The sequence below is a fragment of the Megalobrama amblycephala genome, linkage group LG2 (genome assembly GCF_018812025.1).
Source record: "Megalobrama amblycephala isolate DHTTF-2021 linkage group LG2, ASM1881202v1, whole genome shotgun sequence".
NCBI lineage: Eukaryota > Metazoa > Chordata > Actinopteri > Cypriniformes > Xenocyprididae > Megalobrama > Megalobrama amblycephala.
The window spans coordinates 2,852,558-2,870,284 of record NC_063045.1 but is presented as its reverse complement, the minus strand read 5'-3'; the positions used below and the strand labels follow the sequence as shown (position 1 = coordinate 2,870,284).

The 17,727-nt window shown below is 37.9% G+C and overlaps 2 protein-coding genes across 2 annotated transcripts; both read right to left on the bottom strand.

Moving 5' to 3' along the window:
* Positions 1–998: 998 nt before the first annotated feature.
* On the bottom strand, positions 999–2,523 carry LOC125262799 (carcinoembryonic antigen-related cell adhesion molecule 6-like; the record flags this gene model as incomplete). Its single annotated transcript, XM_048181677.1, has 2 exons — positions 2,241–2,523; positions 999–1,252 (listed from the first exon to the last, which is right to left on the bottom strand). Coding segments are annotated over exons 1-2 (537 nt in total), but the record flags the coding sequence as incomplete, so codon positions are not given.
* Positions 2,524–11,206: 8,683 nt separating this feature from the next.
* On the bottom strand, positions 11,207–15,255 carry LOC125253205 (sterile alpha motif domain-containing protein 9-like). Its single transcript, XM_048167074.1, has 3 exons — positions 14,513–15,255; positions 12,395–14,246; positions 11,207–11,823 (listed from the first exon to the last, which is right to left on the bottom strand). The coding sequence occupies exons 1-3, from the start codon at positions 15,059–15,061 to the stop codon at positions 11,567–11,569; spliced, it is 2,658 nt and encodes an 885-aa protein (XP_048023031.1). The 5' UTR covers positions 15,062–15,255; the 3' UTR covers positions 11,207–11,566.
* Between the last annotated feature and the right edge of the window lie 2,472 nt (positions 15,256–17,727).

Genomic DNA, 17,727 nt, shown 5'->3' with positions numbered 1-17,727 from the left:
CCACAAAAGTAAACTATGATACATGAGCAACAACATCTCATACATAACAAACCCAACAATGTTATACAAGGGGTGTGTGTGTGTGTGTGTGTGTGTGTGTGTGTGTGTGTGTGTGTGTGTGTCTGTGAACTAAAGTGGTGTAAAGAGGTATTTGATCATCGTCTTTTGGGGAGATTTGAATATACAGCCTCCTTCTTTATTTTCTGCAAGAAAAAAAAAAAAATACAGTCAATCAGGAGCCTGGCTGATGGAACAGTTTAAACATTATTTATCAGTCATATTTCATAGTTATTGAAGAAAAGTACAGTATTTTCTGCATGCTAATTCGTTTTGATTTGTGCTAATTTATAGATCTGCATAAATGTGTAAACGCTAACATACAGTACATTAACATTTACACTGTGTTTTTGAGCTGCTCTCTATTGAAGGTAATGACCGAGGCTGACCATCCACATCTGTTCACTGACAGTCTGATGCTGCACATAAAACTACAGTCAACCAGCTTCAACAACTGGCAACATGTTCTTGCAAAACAGTCATAAATTACTTACTCGTGTTTTCTGTTGACAGAGAGCTGAATCCTTCCAGGTCTCGACTGCATTAACAATAATAACATACATGTTAAAACAACAAAGTTTTCAATCTTATATCGAAGATGTGTGCCTAAAAAAGTAGATATTTTGAAATATGCATTAATTGCTTACTCTTTTGACCCGTTTTTCTACATTTCTTGCAGATGCAGCACATCACAACTACAGTCAACAGAGATCCAGCAGGAAATCAGCACTATGGTACAATAAAGGTAGACCTTGATCTGTAAATGGACAAAATGAGTCATTAGTGTGAGTGAATCTGGTCCGTCTGATCTACAACAAACACTATCAAACATCAGCACTGTATAACATGATAGATTACGCTTAATTAACATTAATATCAGCTGCTGTCGTACCTGCACATGTGTGACAGAGGTGAATGATGTCCAGATGTTGAGTCTGGTTGCTGATGGGATTGTTCAGCACACAGCTGTAGGTGTTTTTATCCTGATATTCCACCTCCAGAGGTAGAGAGAGACTGATGCTGAGATCAGACACACTGATGCTGGACAATAAACTGTTTCCTTTGTACCAGGAGAGAGTCACATGACTCACATTCACAGCTGAACACACCAATGAACAATCTGATGATGATGATGATGATGATGATGAAGAACATTGTGAAGAGTTACTGCTGATGACAGGAACAGGCAGACGAGCTGAAAAACATCAGAGAATAAACAAATCTTGATAAATCCAGTCCAAAAATCTTACTTTGTTTCCATCTTCTCAAAATACACAATGATTGAATCCTTTTAATATGTAAATGGTTTAAGCATATTCTGGTTTCAGTTCCAGTTAAGCTCAATTGAGAACATTTGTGAAAATGTTAATAACTTCGATTTGTCCATACTTTAAAAAAAAAAAAAAAAAAAAGTTAAATTGTTAAAAAAATTGTTAAACTGAGATACTTACAATGGAAGTCAGTTTGTCACATTTGTTAAAATTGTTAAAATACTGTTACAATAGTTCAGACATGAAAATGAATTCAGTCATTAATGAGAAATATAAATGTAAATAGGTTCGGTTGTGGTCGTCTAGATCTGCTACGCCGCTGCTGCTGTGACTGTGGAGCAAGGACCCAGACTCACTCTGATCAAACCAAAAGAAATACAGAGAAGAAAACATATGCTGCTGCTGCGGAGTAAGTACAAACCTCAAAGAGAGTATGACAGTAACACATGCTGCTGCAAGACAAAAGAGACACCCATAGCAGATGTAGACAGGTGGTGCTGGGGAGGACGAGGGGCTATAGACATAGGGTAAAGACTGAACTCCATCTAATGTGACCAGAAAATAAAGGGGAGCGTAGATAGAAAGAAGCGATCGATTGGCTTTTGAACTGGCCACGACTGCAAATCAGCTGCACATAAAGGTTTCATTACTGAACTTGGTATTAAAGACACAATACATAAACAATGAGTGTAAAAAAATGTGTTGTGTTAGAAAAAAACAAACACAAAACAAATTTATCCAATTTCATAACTTTGTTTTGCTTATTAACATTATTTTTATTCATTTATTTTTTTGGAGGGGGGGGTTATCAACATTATGCCACAAATGCTGTTAATTGAGCTTAACTTATACTGAATATTCCTTTAATAAAACAAGAATATTTAAAGCACAAGACAAATTATCTCTACTCACCATATACAGAAACACTGAATGTTTTTGATGTCACTTTTTCTGTCCTTATCTGTACTTTATAAACTCCAGCATGTTCAGTTGTGATGTTTGTGATGGTCAGAGATCCAGTTTGATCGTCCAGCTCCAGTCTGTCTCTGAATCTCCCATCAGTACTATTATATGTGGAGAAAATTTGCTTCTTTCTTTTAGCTATGAGAGAGTTTTCAGCTCCAAATGTCCACAGTATATCGTCTTCATGTATTTCAGTAAGATCAGTGTATAAAGTGACAGAATCTCCCTCCATCACTGACACTGAATCACCAAACACACCTGGAGAACAAACACATTTTACACTGATAAAGGCCCTACAAAGACTGAAATCAGCTATAGTTTGTAAATAAATGTGAATTGAAAAACTTTCTGAACTGCAGCAAAGACACAAATGAAAGGTGGGAAACATGTAACATGATATTAATGTTTTTTTTTTTTTTTTTTTTTTTTTTTTTTAAGGTTATCTGCTATCTAGAGCAAAATAAATGTATAAAGCTACAAAGTCAATTACAGTATGACAAATTTGAATTAAAGGATTAGTTCACTTTTAAATGAAAATTACCCTAAGATTTACTCAACCTCAAGCCATCCTAAGTGTATATGACTTTCTTCTTTCAGACGAACACAATCAGAGTTATATTAATAAATATCTTGACTCATCCAAGCTTTATAATGGCAGTGAGTTAACAATTTTGAAACTCAAAAAAGTGCATCCATCCATCATAAACTGCTCCAGGGGATTAATAAAGGCCTTCTGAAGTGAAGCGATGCACTTTGTGTAAGAAAAATATCCATATTTAACAAGTTATAAAGTAAAATATCAAGCTTCCACCAGACCGCCTGCTGTATTCAGCTCAGGAAGAAAGTGTAACGCCTCTCTCAGTTCAAATAGCTTGTGCTATGTCCTAGGCTTTTTTTCGAAAGTTGAATACGGAAGGCGGTCTGGTGGAAGCTAGATATTTTACTTTATAAAGTGTTAAATATGGATATTTTTCTTACAACAAACGCATCACTTCACTTCAGAAGGCCTTTATTAACTCCTCCAAAGCCGTGTGGAGTATGTTTATGATGGATGGATGCACTTTCTGATACTCATCACCCCTGTTCACTGCCATTATAAAGCTTGTATGCATCAGGATATTTATTAATATAATTCTGATTGTGTTCATCAGAAAAACAAAGCATGGCTTGAGGGCGAATACTTCTTGGGGTAATTTTCATTTTAAAGTGCACTAATCCTTTAAAGGGTTAGTTCACCCAAAAATGAAAAATTCTGTCATTAATTACTCACCCTCATGCTGTTCCACACCCGTAAGACCTTCATTAATCTTTGGAACTCAAATTAAGATATTTTAGTTGAAAATCCGATGGCTCAGTGAGGCCTGCATTGGGAGCAATGACATTTCCTCTCTCAAGATCCATTAATAGGTACTAAAAACATATTTAAATCAGTTCATGTGAGTACAGTGGTTCAAATATTAATATTATAAAGAGACGAGAATATTTTTGGTGCACTAAAAAAAACAAAATAATGAACTTATTTAGTTGATGGCCGATTTCAAAACACTGATTTCAGGAAGCATCAGAGCGATAAATTGAATCAGCGTATCGAAATCATGATTCAGGATCGTGTGTCAAACTGCCAACGGCTGAAATCACGTGACTTTGGCGCTCCGAACAGCAGATTCGAATACTCTGATTCATTTATGCTCCGATGCTTCCTGAAGCAGTGTTTTGATAATCGGCCATCACTATATAAGTCGTTATTTTGTTTTTTTTGGCACACCAAAAATATTCTCGTCACTTTATAATAATTAATATTGAACCACTGTACTCACATGAACTGATTTACAGTAGATGCGTTTTTAGTACCTTTATGGAATCTTGAGAGAAGGAAATGTCATTGCTCCCTTATGCAAGGCCTCACTGGAGCCATCGGATTTCAACTAAAATATCTTAATTTGTGTTCCGAAGAGTAACGAAGGTCTTACGGGTGTGAAACGAACATGAGGGTGAGTAATAAATGACAGAATTTTCATTTTTGGGTGAACTAACCCTTTAACCTGCATATTTTCAACATCTTGACATTTTTAAATATAGGACATTTAGATTAGATTACTAAAGTATTTCTGAACTATTTCTATTTTTAGAGAGGGTTTGTATTTGTAAATCCTTGAAATTAAGACAATTTACCCCCCCCCCCCACACACACACCAAAAAAAAGGTCAGAGATAAAATAGTGCCAGTATCGTCTTGCACATTCTTTGTTTATTCAGCATCTACTGCACTATTTAAACCCATACCGAACATGCCAAAACATGATTTTGGGATCCATCTTTTTACACACAGAACAGCTATTATACATAACTATTACGGGCAGTGCAAACATTCACTGATGCTTAAGAGAGAAACATGATGCATTAAGAGTTAGGGCGTGTAAACTTTTGCACAGGATGATCGGACTAAATTGTTCTTATTTTGTCATTCTGGGATAACACGTAATCTTTTGTACTGTAACTTCTTTAAGAACCAGAAGAAGAACCGGGCCTGGTCTGAGATTTTAAAGTGGCTTAATGGAGGATTCACTCTCTTTGAGTATCCACTAGTTGAAGTTACATTCACTATAGCATATCCCATTATTTTCCATTGCTTCTAACATATGTCAAGAATGTTACTGATATTAGGCCAATAAACAATTACAATCGCAAACCTCCAGGTAATGGAAAGGTGCATGGGAGAGAAGACTAATAATGTCAAAAATAAAATAAAAAACTAAAGGAAATCCCGCACACCATCAATACTTGCAAAAAGTATCAAAAATATTTATTCACAACAATATTAAGTCAAAAATATATATTTATAACTTACCAATCAGACGCCAACAGCACAAACAGAACAGAGCAACCGTGTGAAACATTTTCTTCAATTGTTCAGTGAAAAGTCTGAAAAAAAAAAAAAGTTCATACTATCTGCCATCTCACATTGTGAGCGTCTCATTTTCTGAGTCAAACTGAAACCTGCTGTGGTTGGGTTTCTTCAGAAACATGGTTTGATCTGTTGGGTGGACAAATAGTTTGTTGGTGAGAGTGGGTATTTAATGCATCTGTGTTTAGTTTGTAGGTGAAGAGTTTCTTCCTGTCCTGCTTTAAATGAATCTCACAGTTGATGCCCTATAAAACAGCTTTACAGTCATATAACATACTAAATCCATCAAAAAGTCAAATCAGAGGTCCACTAGACTCTTACTTATCATGTGTCTTTGATAACATTCACAGATTGACAGCTCAATAATACACCAGATATTTTCCTGGCTGCTATTGCTGGTCAGCTTTGTTGTCTTTTAATGAAACATTGCATTCAAATCCATTAAGACATTTTAGGCCTGTGACACACCAAGCTGAAAATCAGCCAATGCCAGGCCATCAGTGAGTGTCTGTCGGGCTAGTTTTTATGGTGTATTCTACACATCGGCTCTAGTTGGGCTCATGCCGGCAGGAGTTAATTTGATTCAGTGTGTGTTGAATTAGCATCGGTCCATCTTTGAGTGAGATCATTCTGGAGATCTAACTTGCTGCTTAAAGGATTAGTGTGATTTTTAAATAAAAATTTCCTGATAATTTACTCACCCCCATGTCATCCAAGATGTTTAAGTCCTTCTTTCTTCAGTCGAAAAGAAATTAAGGTTTTTGATGAAAACATTCCAGGATTATTCTCCTTATAGTGGACTTCAATGGCCTCCAAACGGTTGAAAGTCAAAATTACAGTTTCAGTGCAGCTTCAAAGGGCTTTAAACGATACCAGACGAGGAATAAGGGTCTTATCTAGAGAAACGATCTGTCATTTTCGGAAAAAAATGTAAATGTATATGCTTTATATAAACAAATGATCGCCTTGCGAGTGCTTCCGCCAAAACCGCATTTTCGTATTCTTCAAAAAGCTTACGCTGTATGTCCTACGGCTTCCCTATTCTACAAATGCAGCGCCAGTTACATTTTTTCCGTAAGTGTTCAAGAGCATGATCTATGTAAGTCCAGACTGTAGACTCGAAAAAATATATGGATGACACACCTTCACTTCACATTGTAGAGAAGTGAAGCCGCCAATGTCCCAATATGTAACTGACATCCTGGAGCCAGAGTCTGCTCAGTAGTGAGTGAATTGGAGCCGTGGTATCAAGGCCTCCTCCTCGCAGTTCTGCAGAATTGGTTAGTACAGTTGTACTGATCAGCAGCCAAACATGAGGGCAGACTCCTCATTGCATCAGGAGTTCCTTTCATCTGCTATGATGAAAAGACAGAACTCTAAATCTCAGATCTCCAAAAGAAGTTCCACAAACAAGGAACTGCCACAGAGCCCATCCCTTTGAGGACAACATTGACCATCATGGCTCTGGCTCATTGGTGTGTGTGGGCTGCACACACAGCCGTAGCTCTGCCCAAGAAAATTTTGCGGAGGGCTACCTGTCTACAACCGAGAAGGCCTTCCCTGTACTGGTGGCTCCGCCCTGGCCCCCTGAACTGTCGGCGCCACCATGGCCTCCTAAACCAGAGCCACCCTGGTGGCTCCCAGAGCTGCCAGCACCTCCCTGGATCCCTGCACCACAGATACCGCCCTGGAGGCTTCCCGCCCTGCCTAAGACTCTCCTAGTCAGCCTCCAGGGCGCCAATCCTCCCACCCCCTGGACTTTTGTTTGTTCCTCATCATCCTCCAGAGACCCCGCCCTCCCTCCTATGTTGGGCTATCTTTGTACGGCACGAGGACGCACCTTTGCAGGAGTGGGCAGGGTTATGTCTGTTTTGAGATTGTTTTTGATCTGTTTTCATGATTTCTCCCTGTCTTCAAGGCAAGGTTATAATCGTTAACGAAAACGAACGAAAAAACGAAAACTAGGTGGGGAAAAAACATTGTCGTTAACTGAAATAAAATAAAAACGAGGCATTACAAAAAAACGATAACTAACTAAAACTGTAATGTGTGTTTGGCAAAACTAACTAAAATAAAATAAAATTATAGATTAAATGTCCTTAGTTTTCGTCTTTATCAATGTCTTTCATAGAGCAAATAACGTTTAGCTGCATTTCCTTTCCCTGCGTCTCTCACATACACGCGCGCGCACACACACACAGCCCCTCCCGTCAGTGCACGCCGCGTCTCCATGATAACGAGTGTTCGACTTTGAAAGCAAGTTCGCTAAAGGTTGGTATCTCGTGAACACCTTTACACAAACACACATTAAAAAGTGGTATAAAAATATTTTTAATTCTGAATATAACTTTGTCAGCGTGTTAATGTCGACCCGAGAAGCGATTGCTATTGCAGCACGTTAACTAGACGCAAGTTTGAGGTAAAATGCACTTGGGTTGTCGATGTCAAAACACTATATAAGCTGTGATTCAAATATTAAATAATGTCATTTGTTTACTCTTACACTGAATGTTTGCTGCTTCAATCCAAATGTGTTTGCATAGTTCACCCAAAATGAAAATTACTGTTAGAAAAAAATCAAGTTTACAGAGTTTTAGTGTCACTGAAGGTAAACTGCGTTGCTCATGGTGGTTAACGTTACCTCTCTTAACGTGCTCTTGCTGAATGGCAAGGATTGCACTGTGGACTATTGTAGCTTTTGTATGTTTTCATTTTTTTAACTGTATTTTATTTTTTATAACGAACAAGCTGCGATGTCACATTCCCGCTGCTTTGTTGTGTGTGCGTGAGGCGCAGGCGCGATCAAACAGCTGTCTTTGCAGGGGACTTGCCTCATCGTCATGGCAACGGTTCGTAGTCAGGTCAGATTACGTCAGAGTTGGTTGCAGTTTGTTGGATGCTCAGACTACCAAACTAACGCCGATTAAACATGTTCAGTCTGGTGAAAACCGACTCAGACCAACGCCAACAGGGGTATCACACCGATCCGATCAAACTCCAACAGACGAGTTTGTCGGTGCGGTGTGAATTGGCCTTTACACTGAATGTTTGCTGCTTCAATCCAGACGAGTAGGCTATTGTAAATTTAGTATAGGGTGTGAAAATTGTACAGCTGTGGTATTTGTATAGGGTGTGAATTCTGTATAGAAGATGTGTAGATTTTTGGTAGATTTTTTGGCAATTTTCTGAAGGTGTCACACACACACTAAAAAAATTGAAAAGCTGTATTTAAAGGTTTTTTTTGTTTGTTTTGTTATTTGTCATGTTCTTTTCTCAGATTGAGCTCCCTGACAATCTGACAGAAATGTCTTGTTGTGGCTTAAAAATGGGTTGAATAGGCTACATAGATAGAATAGGCGGTTCATGTATGTCTTCTTTAGTCTGTTGGCTCTTTAGGTTTTTTACTGGCACACGTCACTTACACATTTTGCACTTACTGCGGAGTGTTGAGACTGTTTACATATTTGTGCCCATATGTACATTTTATGAACTGGTTTTATTTTTGAATTAATATTTTCTAAAATTGTATGATGTTTTTGTTGTTTGATATTTATGTTATTATTACACAATACTTTTTCTGACCTTTTTGAATCTTGCCCCTGACAAATAACCCAAATTACAAAAAAAGACTAAAACTAACACTAAAACTAATAAAAACTAAACTAAAACTAAGCATTTTCAAAAAATAAAAACTAAACTAAACTAGCAAACCCACTTTAAAAACTAATTAAAACTAAACTGAATTTGAAAACAAAAAGTCAAAACGAAATAAAAATAAAAACTAATGAAAAATGCAAAACTATAATAACCTTGCTTCAAGGATTCTTCATAACGCTTACGCCAGGGATGGGCAACTCCGGTCCTGGAGGGCCAGTGTCCTGCAGAGTTTATCTCCATCCCTGATAAAAACTCACTTGCCTATAGCTTTCTACTAATTCTGAAGACCTTGATTAGCTGGTTCAGGTGTGTTTGATTAGGGTTGGAGCTAAACTCTGCTGGGCAGTGGCCCTCCAGGACTGAAGTTGCCCATCCCTGGCTTACGCTGTATGTCCTACGCCTTCCCTATTGTACTTACGGAAAGATTGTGGTGCCAGTTTCGTTTTTTTCCGTAACTTGAATAGGGAAGGCGTAGGGCATTCAGCGTAAGCGTTATGAAGAATGCGGAAGCAGAAAGTACGTTCAAGGCAATAAAATGACCGATCGATTCGCTAGATAAGACCCTTATTTTTCATCTGGGATCGTTCAAAGCCCTTGAAGCTGCACTGAAACTGTAATTTTGACCTTCAACCTGTTGGTAGCCGTTGAAATCCACTGTAAGGAGAATAATCCTGGAATGTTTTCCTCAAAAACCTTCATTTCTTTTCGACTGACGAAAGAAAGACATGAACATCTTGGATGACATGGGGGTGAGTAAATTTATCAGGAAAAGTGTATTTAACAGTGGACTAATCCTTTCAGTTTCATAGTCACTTTTCTAGTTTTTAATTGTTTCAGTTTTCCTTGTGTGCCTCCCTGTTTGTCTCCTTGGTTACTGATTAATTAGTGTCTTCAGTTCAGGTGTGTCTTGTTCAGTGGCGGCTACTGGTCTGTCAGAGAGGGGAAGCTCATTTTCGGCCTACATCATAAAATTGTCTATTTATTTAAAAGTAAATTCTGCCCTACGTTCCTTTTCAAGAAAATGGTCTGTGACCCTGTCGTACCAACTAGGAGTCTTTTCAAGTGACTTGACCAGTGTCCTCTCAATGGCCAGCAGAGCTAGGCTGCTTAAACGGCCTTGGCCCATTGTGTTTCGGGTGTAGGACTTGAGTCGCTTTAAACAGGAGAAGCTCCTTTCTACACCTGCAGATGTAGCTCCAATTGTTGCCACTAATGAGAACAGTTTGTAAAGCTGAGGCATTGCACTGTCCAACTCCATGTCTTTAAGGAACACCAAGTAATCACACAGCTTTCCCCTGTTACCCTGCAAGTCCTGATCTGAATACAGGACTTGAAGTTCTGACCTCAGTCTTCCTGAATCAAAGTGATGGCCATAACTTTTCAGGACACTTTGGAAGGCCTCCTCTGGAAATACCTGTCTCAATGAATGAATGAAGGAATGAATGAATGAATGAACGATCTAAAAAAAAAATATTAAACTCTGTAAAACTGAAACAAGGAATGTGGTGTATAATTGTGTGAAATGTATGATGAAAATCAAGCAATTTCGCCAAGCAAATATCAAAGAAATAGGTTGCAGCAGTTTTTATTTCGACTGAACTTGAGAAATCCGCGATGGGACTGAGCGCGAATAGCTTCAGTGATTCCTTATAGTACAGAATCGCTGTCAGTCAAAAGGAGATGCAGTCTTTCGACAGACCCTCCAATCATCACGCAGAAGCTCGGAGTCCGGGCCAGCCCACTCCCCATTCACCCCCAGAGACGCTGAGCATCTGTGGGCGGGACATAATCGCAGCGTTTATCCAATGACCGTCTAGTTTCGAAGCGCTGAAAAAAACCGTTCAAAGCAGCCCCATTGAAGTCAATGGACGCTGGTCTTCAATAGGGAAATGCACTGTGACGCTGCGGGAATGTATGAGAAGGAAATCGAGTCAGCCGACCTGCTATATGTAACTGATTCTGAACGAACTCGTCTTTGAGATGAACGTTTTCTAACGCATTTTTAGTCAATAAAATGTTAATACAATAGTACATATTTGACCATTAATTTTGTGACATTATAAGGGAAGCCGAGCTTCCCTTGCAGTCTTAAAGAAATCGCCACTGGTCTTGTTAATTTAGTCTTGTTAACTCCTGTTTGCTGTGTATTTGAGCTTTCAGTTTCAGTCCATTCTTTGTCTAGCTTTGTTTAACGGTACGTGGTGTTTTGTATTTTATTTCCTGGTTATTTCTCCTGTTACTTGTTTGGCTTACTCCATTAAAGAGTCCTGATATCTCCTTTGTCGTGCGATTAAATACTACAACCCAACGTGACAGTTGTTGTTTCAAAGTATAACCAAGAGAGTTTATGGAACATTGCTTTTATTGGAATAAATGCAGTCTTACTACAACAGCAAATTACTTGTTTATGAAACATTTTTAACTGATCGATTTATACAATTCCTGAAATTTCTTTAAAAAATGAGCTACTTAGTACATAGAATTAGAAAGAAAGTACTCAGTAAATCATTACAAAGAGCATTATAACAATATCGAACCCATGTACCATAATTGGAACCCATGCTTATAACTTGAATACACTGATAGTTATGATCTTAAAGTCTTTTAGGACTAAAAAGAGAAGTATTAAGAGTCAATAATTTGTTGAGCACAGTGCAGCACTGTTTGAAGTTTATCAAATATTGCTTTTAGACCATTACAACACGCTGTACAACTCACTGGAACTCTCTTTCCCAAAGGTGAATAAGTTCTTTCTCATACTTTAAAAGGCTCTGGTAAAATTTGTCCTTCATTTCATATCCTGCTGATATAATAGAGTATAGTTGTCTCATTTTGTCTTCGTTTGTTGAAGCTGCTATGATGGTTGAGTATTGCTCAGTGCCAATCAGTGGGCGAAGGTCATCTATGATAGAATCCACCTTCTTGACTTGCTGAATGATTTTCTCCTTGTGTTTGTCCACAAACTGAGCAGCTGCAAGAAAAAGAGAATCAAATATTTTATTTTAGACACAAACTAATGCTGTGGTTCCGAGACAAACTGGTTCCCTCCTCTGGCCATCGGAGGGAGCCTTCTCCCGAATACTGACACACACACACTACATTTAACCCATAAGCCCGTGCCTTGGACTGATTTCCACTCCAGCTGTTACCCATCACCTGGACTATAAAAGACTCTCCTACACACCCACTTATCGCGAAGTCTTGTTTTGCCTTGGTGAACATTTCTGAGTGTTAGTTCCTTGTCTTATTGCCTGTTGCTGACTCTATTGTTACCTGTTACTGATCCATCGCTGCCTGCCTCTGACCCTTGCCTGTTCTAACTACCTGTGAGTGATTACTGCCTGTCTTGACCTGTCTGCCTGTTATTTTGACCACGACCCTGCCTGTCCCTGTTATTCCTGTCTGCTCCTGTTTGACTCTGCCTGTACGACTACCCTTTATCATTAAAAGCATGCAAATGGATCCCAGCCTGTGTGATGAATCATTACAGTGTGTGAGGGAGAAAGACAAACTGCTACACAAACTAATACTAAAATACTTACATTTCTTGACATATCTGATGTTGTAGGCAACAGGTCCTCTGATGGTAAAGCCAAGGTAGAAGGAGACCAGGTCTTTATTGTACACACTGGCCTGATTGTGGGGTGAAACTTCAATTTGGTTTCCACCTCTAAAAGCAAACACCTTATGATTTCTAATCTCCCCTTCAATACGCTGAAGACTTTCGATTTCAGCATTCTCATGCTCTTCAGTGAGGAGACGGGTGATCTCAATCTGATTTCTTTCATCAGAAAAGTGGTCAGGGTTACTCCTAGAGGAATGAACAAGTCTCTGCAATCCTCCACCGCTCCCAAGGAAGAAGAGAGGAACAAGGTAGCGAGAGCGAAGGTGTTTCTGATAGGTTCTTTCATATGAATCACACATGTATTGGACACACTCTTTAAGGTCGGGAGTGTTACTGGTTTTCTTTGCACTATCATGCCAAAACAGCAAAAGGACCAAGAGGTAAAACTCTGGGCTTCTGTTTTTGTTCTCTCTCCCCCAAAGTTTCTGTAATATGTCCTGGAGCTCTGGCACTGGTCTGAGTATTTCAGAGTTTGCAGACTTCTGACTCAACATGATGTTGGCGAGAATGTAGTTTTGAGCATCAATATCAAACTGAGAATTCATATAAATCTCTCTCCATTGTTCTGTGATTTGCTCCAGGTCAGAAACACTTGTGATGTGGCTTAAAGCGGAAAGCAGACCTTCAAAAGACATGCTGAATTGTTCCTCTTCTTTTATATAATTTTCGTAGCACTTGGCAGTGTCTGTCCAAATGTACTGTGGTTCATTTTTATCAATGTTTGGCTTTGAGTATATTAGAAAGGTCTCAAAAAAATTGCATTTCTCTTCAATTCTTTGCCTTAAGCTTGTGAGGAGAGATTGGTATTTTTTGCAATTTTCAGAGCTGATTAAACTGGGAGACTGTGTTTCCTGTCTGAGCACTTTGGACCATTCTGAGTTAATGTTTTTTAGCTTGTAGAACATCGTGTTTGCTACCTGTATGTAGCCAAAAAGCCCTCTGTAATTAAAAACAGCAGAGACGTGTGTCACACCGTCCTCTTGCATCTTTGGGTCTAGTTCCTTTTCTGCGATCTCTGCCTCTTCTTCAAAAGCTTTAAATGCTTGCTTTCCAATCTGTAAAATCTTTCTAGAAAGAATTTCAAGGTTGTGGTTCTTCAGTTGGTTTTTGTAGACTTGTCCAAGTGTGTCTCTGATAAAAGAATTATTTGGTTCCATCTTAATAGCAATTTTCGCCCAGGTTTCAGCTCTTGCATAATCTGTTTGCTTGATGTAATAAAAACGTGCAAAAGCTTGTGGAATAAATGGATCCTGTGGAAGCTTCTTAGCTGCATGTTTGAACACTCCCTCACACATTGATTTTTTTTCTTTCTCCGTAATATCTTGGATAAGATTGGAGAACTTGTGAAGTGTTTCTTCTCTCTCATCGTTTGGCAGATATTTTTCTCGCTTTGTAAGCAGATGTTTGATTGTTTTCACCAAGTAAGGGGGAATTGTTTGAGGGCATAAGTGTGAGATGAGTTTTATAGTCGTATCACTCAAGGTTACGCCAGCGTCGGTTAGTAACTGTAGACATTTGTCAGCGATCATCGGATGTGCCATTCGTATACATCTGTCCTTATATTTGGTCCCTCCAGAACGTGTTGAATATATCACCAGAAGATCTGCAAAGGCTCCCATTTGTTTTTCCAAAGTGGGACGGCCAGAAATGTGATTTTTCTTATCCACAAATTCCAGGCACAAGTTCTCAGTAAGATATGAACCTGGGACATATGAGTTAATCAAAGCCAAAAAAGACAGCATTTGAGCATTGCGAGGTCTCCTTTTTGTCTTTAAAGGTTTGAGATATTCACAGGCCTCTGTAATGTAAGTTTGGCTGAAATTCCTCTGCATTATGTTAAAACCATGAAATTCCTTGTGTCTGTCGTGTCTCTCAGCAATCTCTGTAAGTTTAGCATTAAAATTGTCCTGCTCTTCTTTTGAAAGGCTTGTACACAACATTAGTTTCTCCTTTCCGGTTTTGTTCTTTTTTCGAAGGCAGTTTAAAATGATGACCACAGGAATGTTTGCATTGATATTGCTCTCTTTTATTTTTTTGTCAGATTGTCTTGCAAGTCAGAGATAAATTGCATGTCCTCATTTGTGTCTGTCTCTCTGTCCACAAGTAGTAGGACTGTGTTCTGGATTTGTGAAGCAACCCCATTAAACAGATGTATTACTTGTTGCGCAATTGCTTTTGAATCTGATACTGAATCAATTACTCGTGCACATCTGAGCTCTTTCCTCAAGTCCCAGAGAACTTGCATTGCCAGTGTAGTACCTCCACTGCCTGGCTGATGAAAGAGATTAATAGTGGACGTGCTACAGTTTATTTTTCTTTTCTTTTGTATAAGTTTTGTTATTTTTGTGTATATGTCCCTCTTAACAAAAGGTGTATGATTTCTCTCAGCACAGTAGAAGTTCAGCCATTGTGGTGGGGCTCCTCTGTAGAACTCTTCTTCCTTCTCCAAGACAAGCTGAGGATCAGTATCCCAGTCTTCAAACATATTTCCCAAAACAACATCAAGATTAAAGAGTTTATCTTTTACTTCAGTCTGGAGTTCAATCCGAGCACCATATTTGGTTGAGACTGTATAATACTCCATTTGAATGTTAGTTACAGATTGTCAGACTGATTTTCTGCGTTGTTTCCACACAAACTAGGACCTTTCCTAAAATAGTTTTATAATGTTTAAAAAAGAAAATAATTACAATGACATATCTTGTAGAACTAATCACAAAACAACAGAACTTTAAGTACACAGCAAAATCTCCAGAGTTAAATCAACTCTGCTCAGAGTACATATGGTCCCTCTTTAAATAGTGTTAAAATAACACTGAAGCAAAGTTAAAGTTGATGAGATAATTAAGCAATTAATTAAATGATGATTGTGCATTAGTGATGAACACCTGCTGTTAACAAGCAGAATCACTGAAGAAAAGAGAAACACAAGAACTACAACTGACTTTAGCCGCAGCCTTATTAATTGCTTAATTATCTCATTAACTTTAACTCTGCTTCAGTGTTACTTTAACACTATTTAGAGAGGGACCATATGTACTCTGAGCAGAGCTGATTTAATTCTGGGGATTTTACTATGTAATATTCTTCAAATTATTAACACCCAAGGGCACACTGGAGATCTTTATGGATCATTGTGGAACTTGAATTAGCAGAGTTTCATTTACAAGCCTTGATATTTAGCCACTATCTCTAGTTCTCTTCTGCTTCACAAGTATAGTTCAAACAGACCCAAATTTAAGTGTGTTTGTTTTGTGACTGTGGTTTAAAGCATGAAGGAGATATAAAAGCTACAGTGGAGGAGAAGATTTTCAGCTGATAACGAATTTATGATTCAGTCTTATCTCACATGAAGCTATCATATGGCCTCAGATGACTTAAAACATATCACACAAGAAGGGACATTCTAAAACACTTAAAACAGCTTAATGTGGCTTAATATGCTAAGACAATGATCAAGGAAAACCATATATCTGCTATTATTCTCTCATTTATTTATATCTGAAATGCAATTCTTGATTTCAAAAGTGCCAAATTATACAAGTTGAAATACATTTACAGATTACAATTAGCATTTCAACTAGTGAAAAAAAATCTTGATACCAAAATTACATTTTCACTAGTTTAAATGCTAATTCTTGATACCTATAAATCATCCGAATATTCTCATATTTTTACTAGTAACAAAGTAATTATTGATATAATAATATTAATTTTATTATAATAATATTTTTATTAAGAAATATATGGCTGCTATGTTTGCCTTGACTTTGAATATGAGAAACTCATTTTTGATGTCTTTAATTAAATTTGAATGGCAGATCATTGTGATATTTAATAAGTGAAAACATAGTTACAAATTATATAAAATAAAAAAAGAATAATAGTTTTTGCTAGGCAAAATAATTTTTTTTAATCAAGACTATGATTTCTATGAGTGATGTTATTTTTTATATGAAGAATTCATGTTTTCACTAGTGGAAATGAAATTCCAGATATCAAGAATTACCATTGTTCCCATTCAGTCAGTCATGTTCGACGTTGCGTCGATACTGACATTATGGGGTCACACCTGGGAGCCCAAACACCTCCAAGTGGTACAAAACAAGCCAATGGGAATTGGCCAGTGAGATTTACATGCTGGATCCCACCCACCCAGCAAATCCGGGTGTAAATAGGACTGGCATACTCACTTTCATTCATACTTTTGCTTCAGAGCCGAGCGGTCACAACTGATCGTTCTTAATCCATTCACCTTTAAGAAGAGTACAAATTTCCAAGAATTAAAAGAGCAAAAACTGCAACTTTAATTGCTATTTGGAGTTTCCTCTCAATAGCAATTTTCATTGCTTTCTGCCTCGAAGGAGAATCTCAGAGAATTCCACAGTTTTTTATTATTCAAAGATGAGAAGTTTTGCTCAATGTAGTTCTTAAACCTTTAAGACCTGAAGGCTTTTTTTTCTGAGCGACATACACAAAAGTAAAGACTCATAACTCCAAAACTCTAGCAATGAGAGTCAAAAGGTAGGTATCATTTAATAGAACACTTTTTAGAAAATGTAAATTACATTACATTTGGACATTTTCCTTCTGAGAAACTGCTAATAAAAGACAAAACGTATATATATATTTTTTAATAATTTTTCATTTTTTTTTAGTTGACATGAAATAACTCAGGAAGGCAATAAGATTGGATAAAAATTCTTTCTTGGTGATGCTCTCCTACATCTGGTTCAAATTCTGTGGTCATAGCATAAATATATAGTTGTGTATATATATATATATATATATATATATATATATATATATATATATATATATATATATATATATATACAGTCTAGTATAGTTGTATAGAGTGTTATTCATTTTTTCGCCACCAGATGGCGCCCATGGGCGGTAAACTCCAGTTTAGAGGCACTTTACACAGACGTGTAAAGTCTCTGGTTTTGTATGCAAAAAGAATTTTGTGCTACCTACATGGGTTCAGTTTTTATTGGCTCTTAAAGAGAGACACGCAAATGGGAGCGCCATCTTAAAGGGTTAATCTCTGGTTGGTCCTTGCCAGATGCTGGTGCGGCTCCCTCAATTGAGGTGCCCCGCATCACATTCGGTGTTCTGGATGAGGATCTGATGTCGATCGCTACATCGGAAAGTGGGCTTTTGTACTCTGGACAGGATGAGGACGCCAAACTTCCACCCTCCGTGGTGGTCATTCAGGTAGAATCGGATTCCGTCCAAGGCAAGTAA

Bases quoted from the DNA above. Each gene is read 5' to 3' on its own strand.
- LOC125253205 (XM_048167074.1), bottom strand. From the start codon at position 15,061: ATGGAGTATTATACAGTCTCAACCAAATATGGTGCTCGGATTGAACTC. The intron at 14,247-14,512 runs AAAAAATAAAAG...AAACCTTTAAAG, and splicing joins ACTTGCAAGACAATCTGACA to ACAAAAAGGAGACCTCGCAA. The intron at 11,824-12,394 runs GTAAGTATTTTA...TTTTTCTTGCAG, and splicing joins CATCAGATATGTCAAGAAAT to CTGCTCAGTTTGTGGACAAA.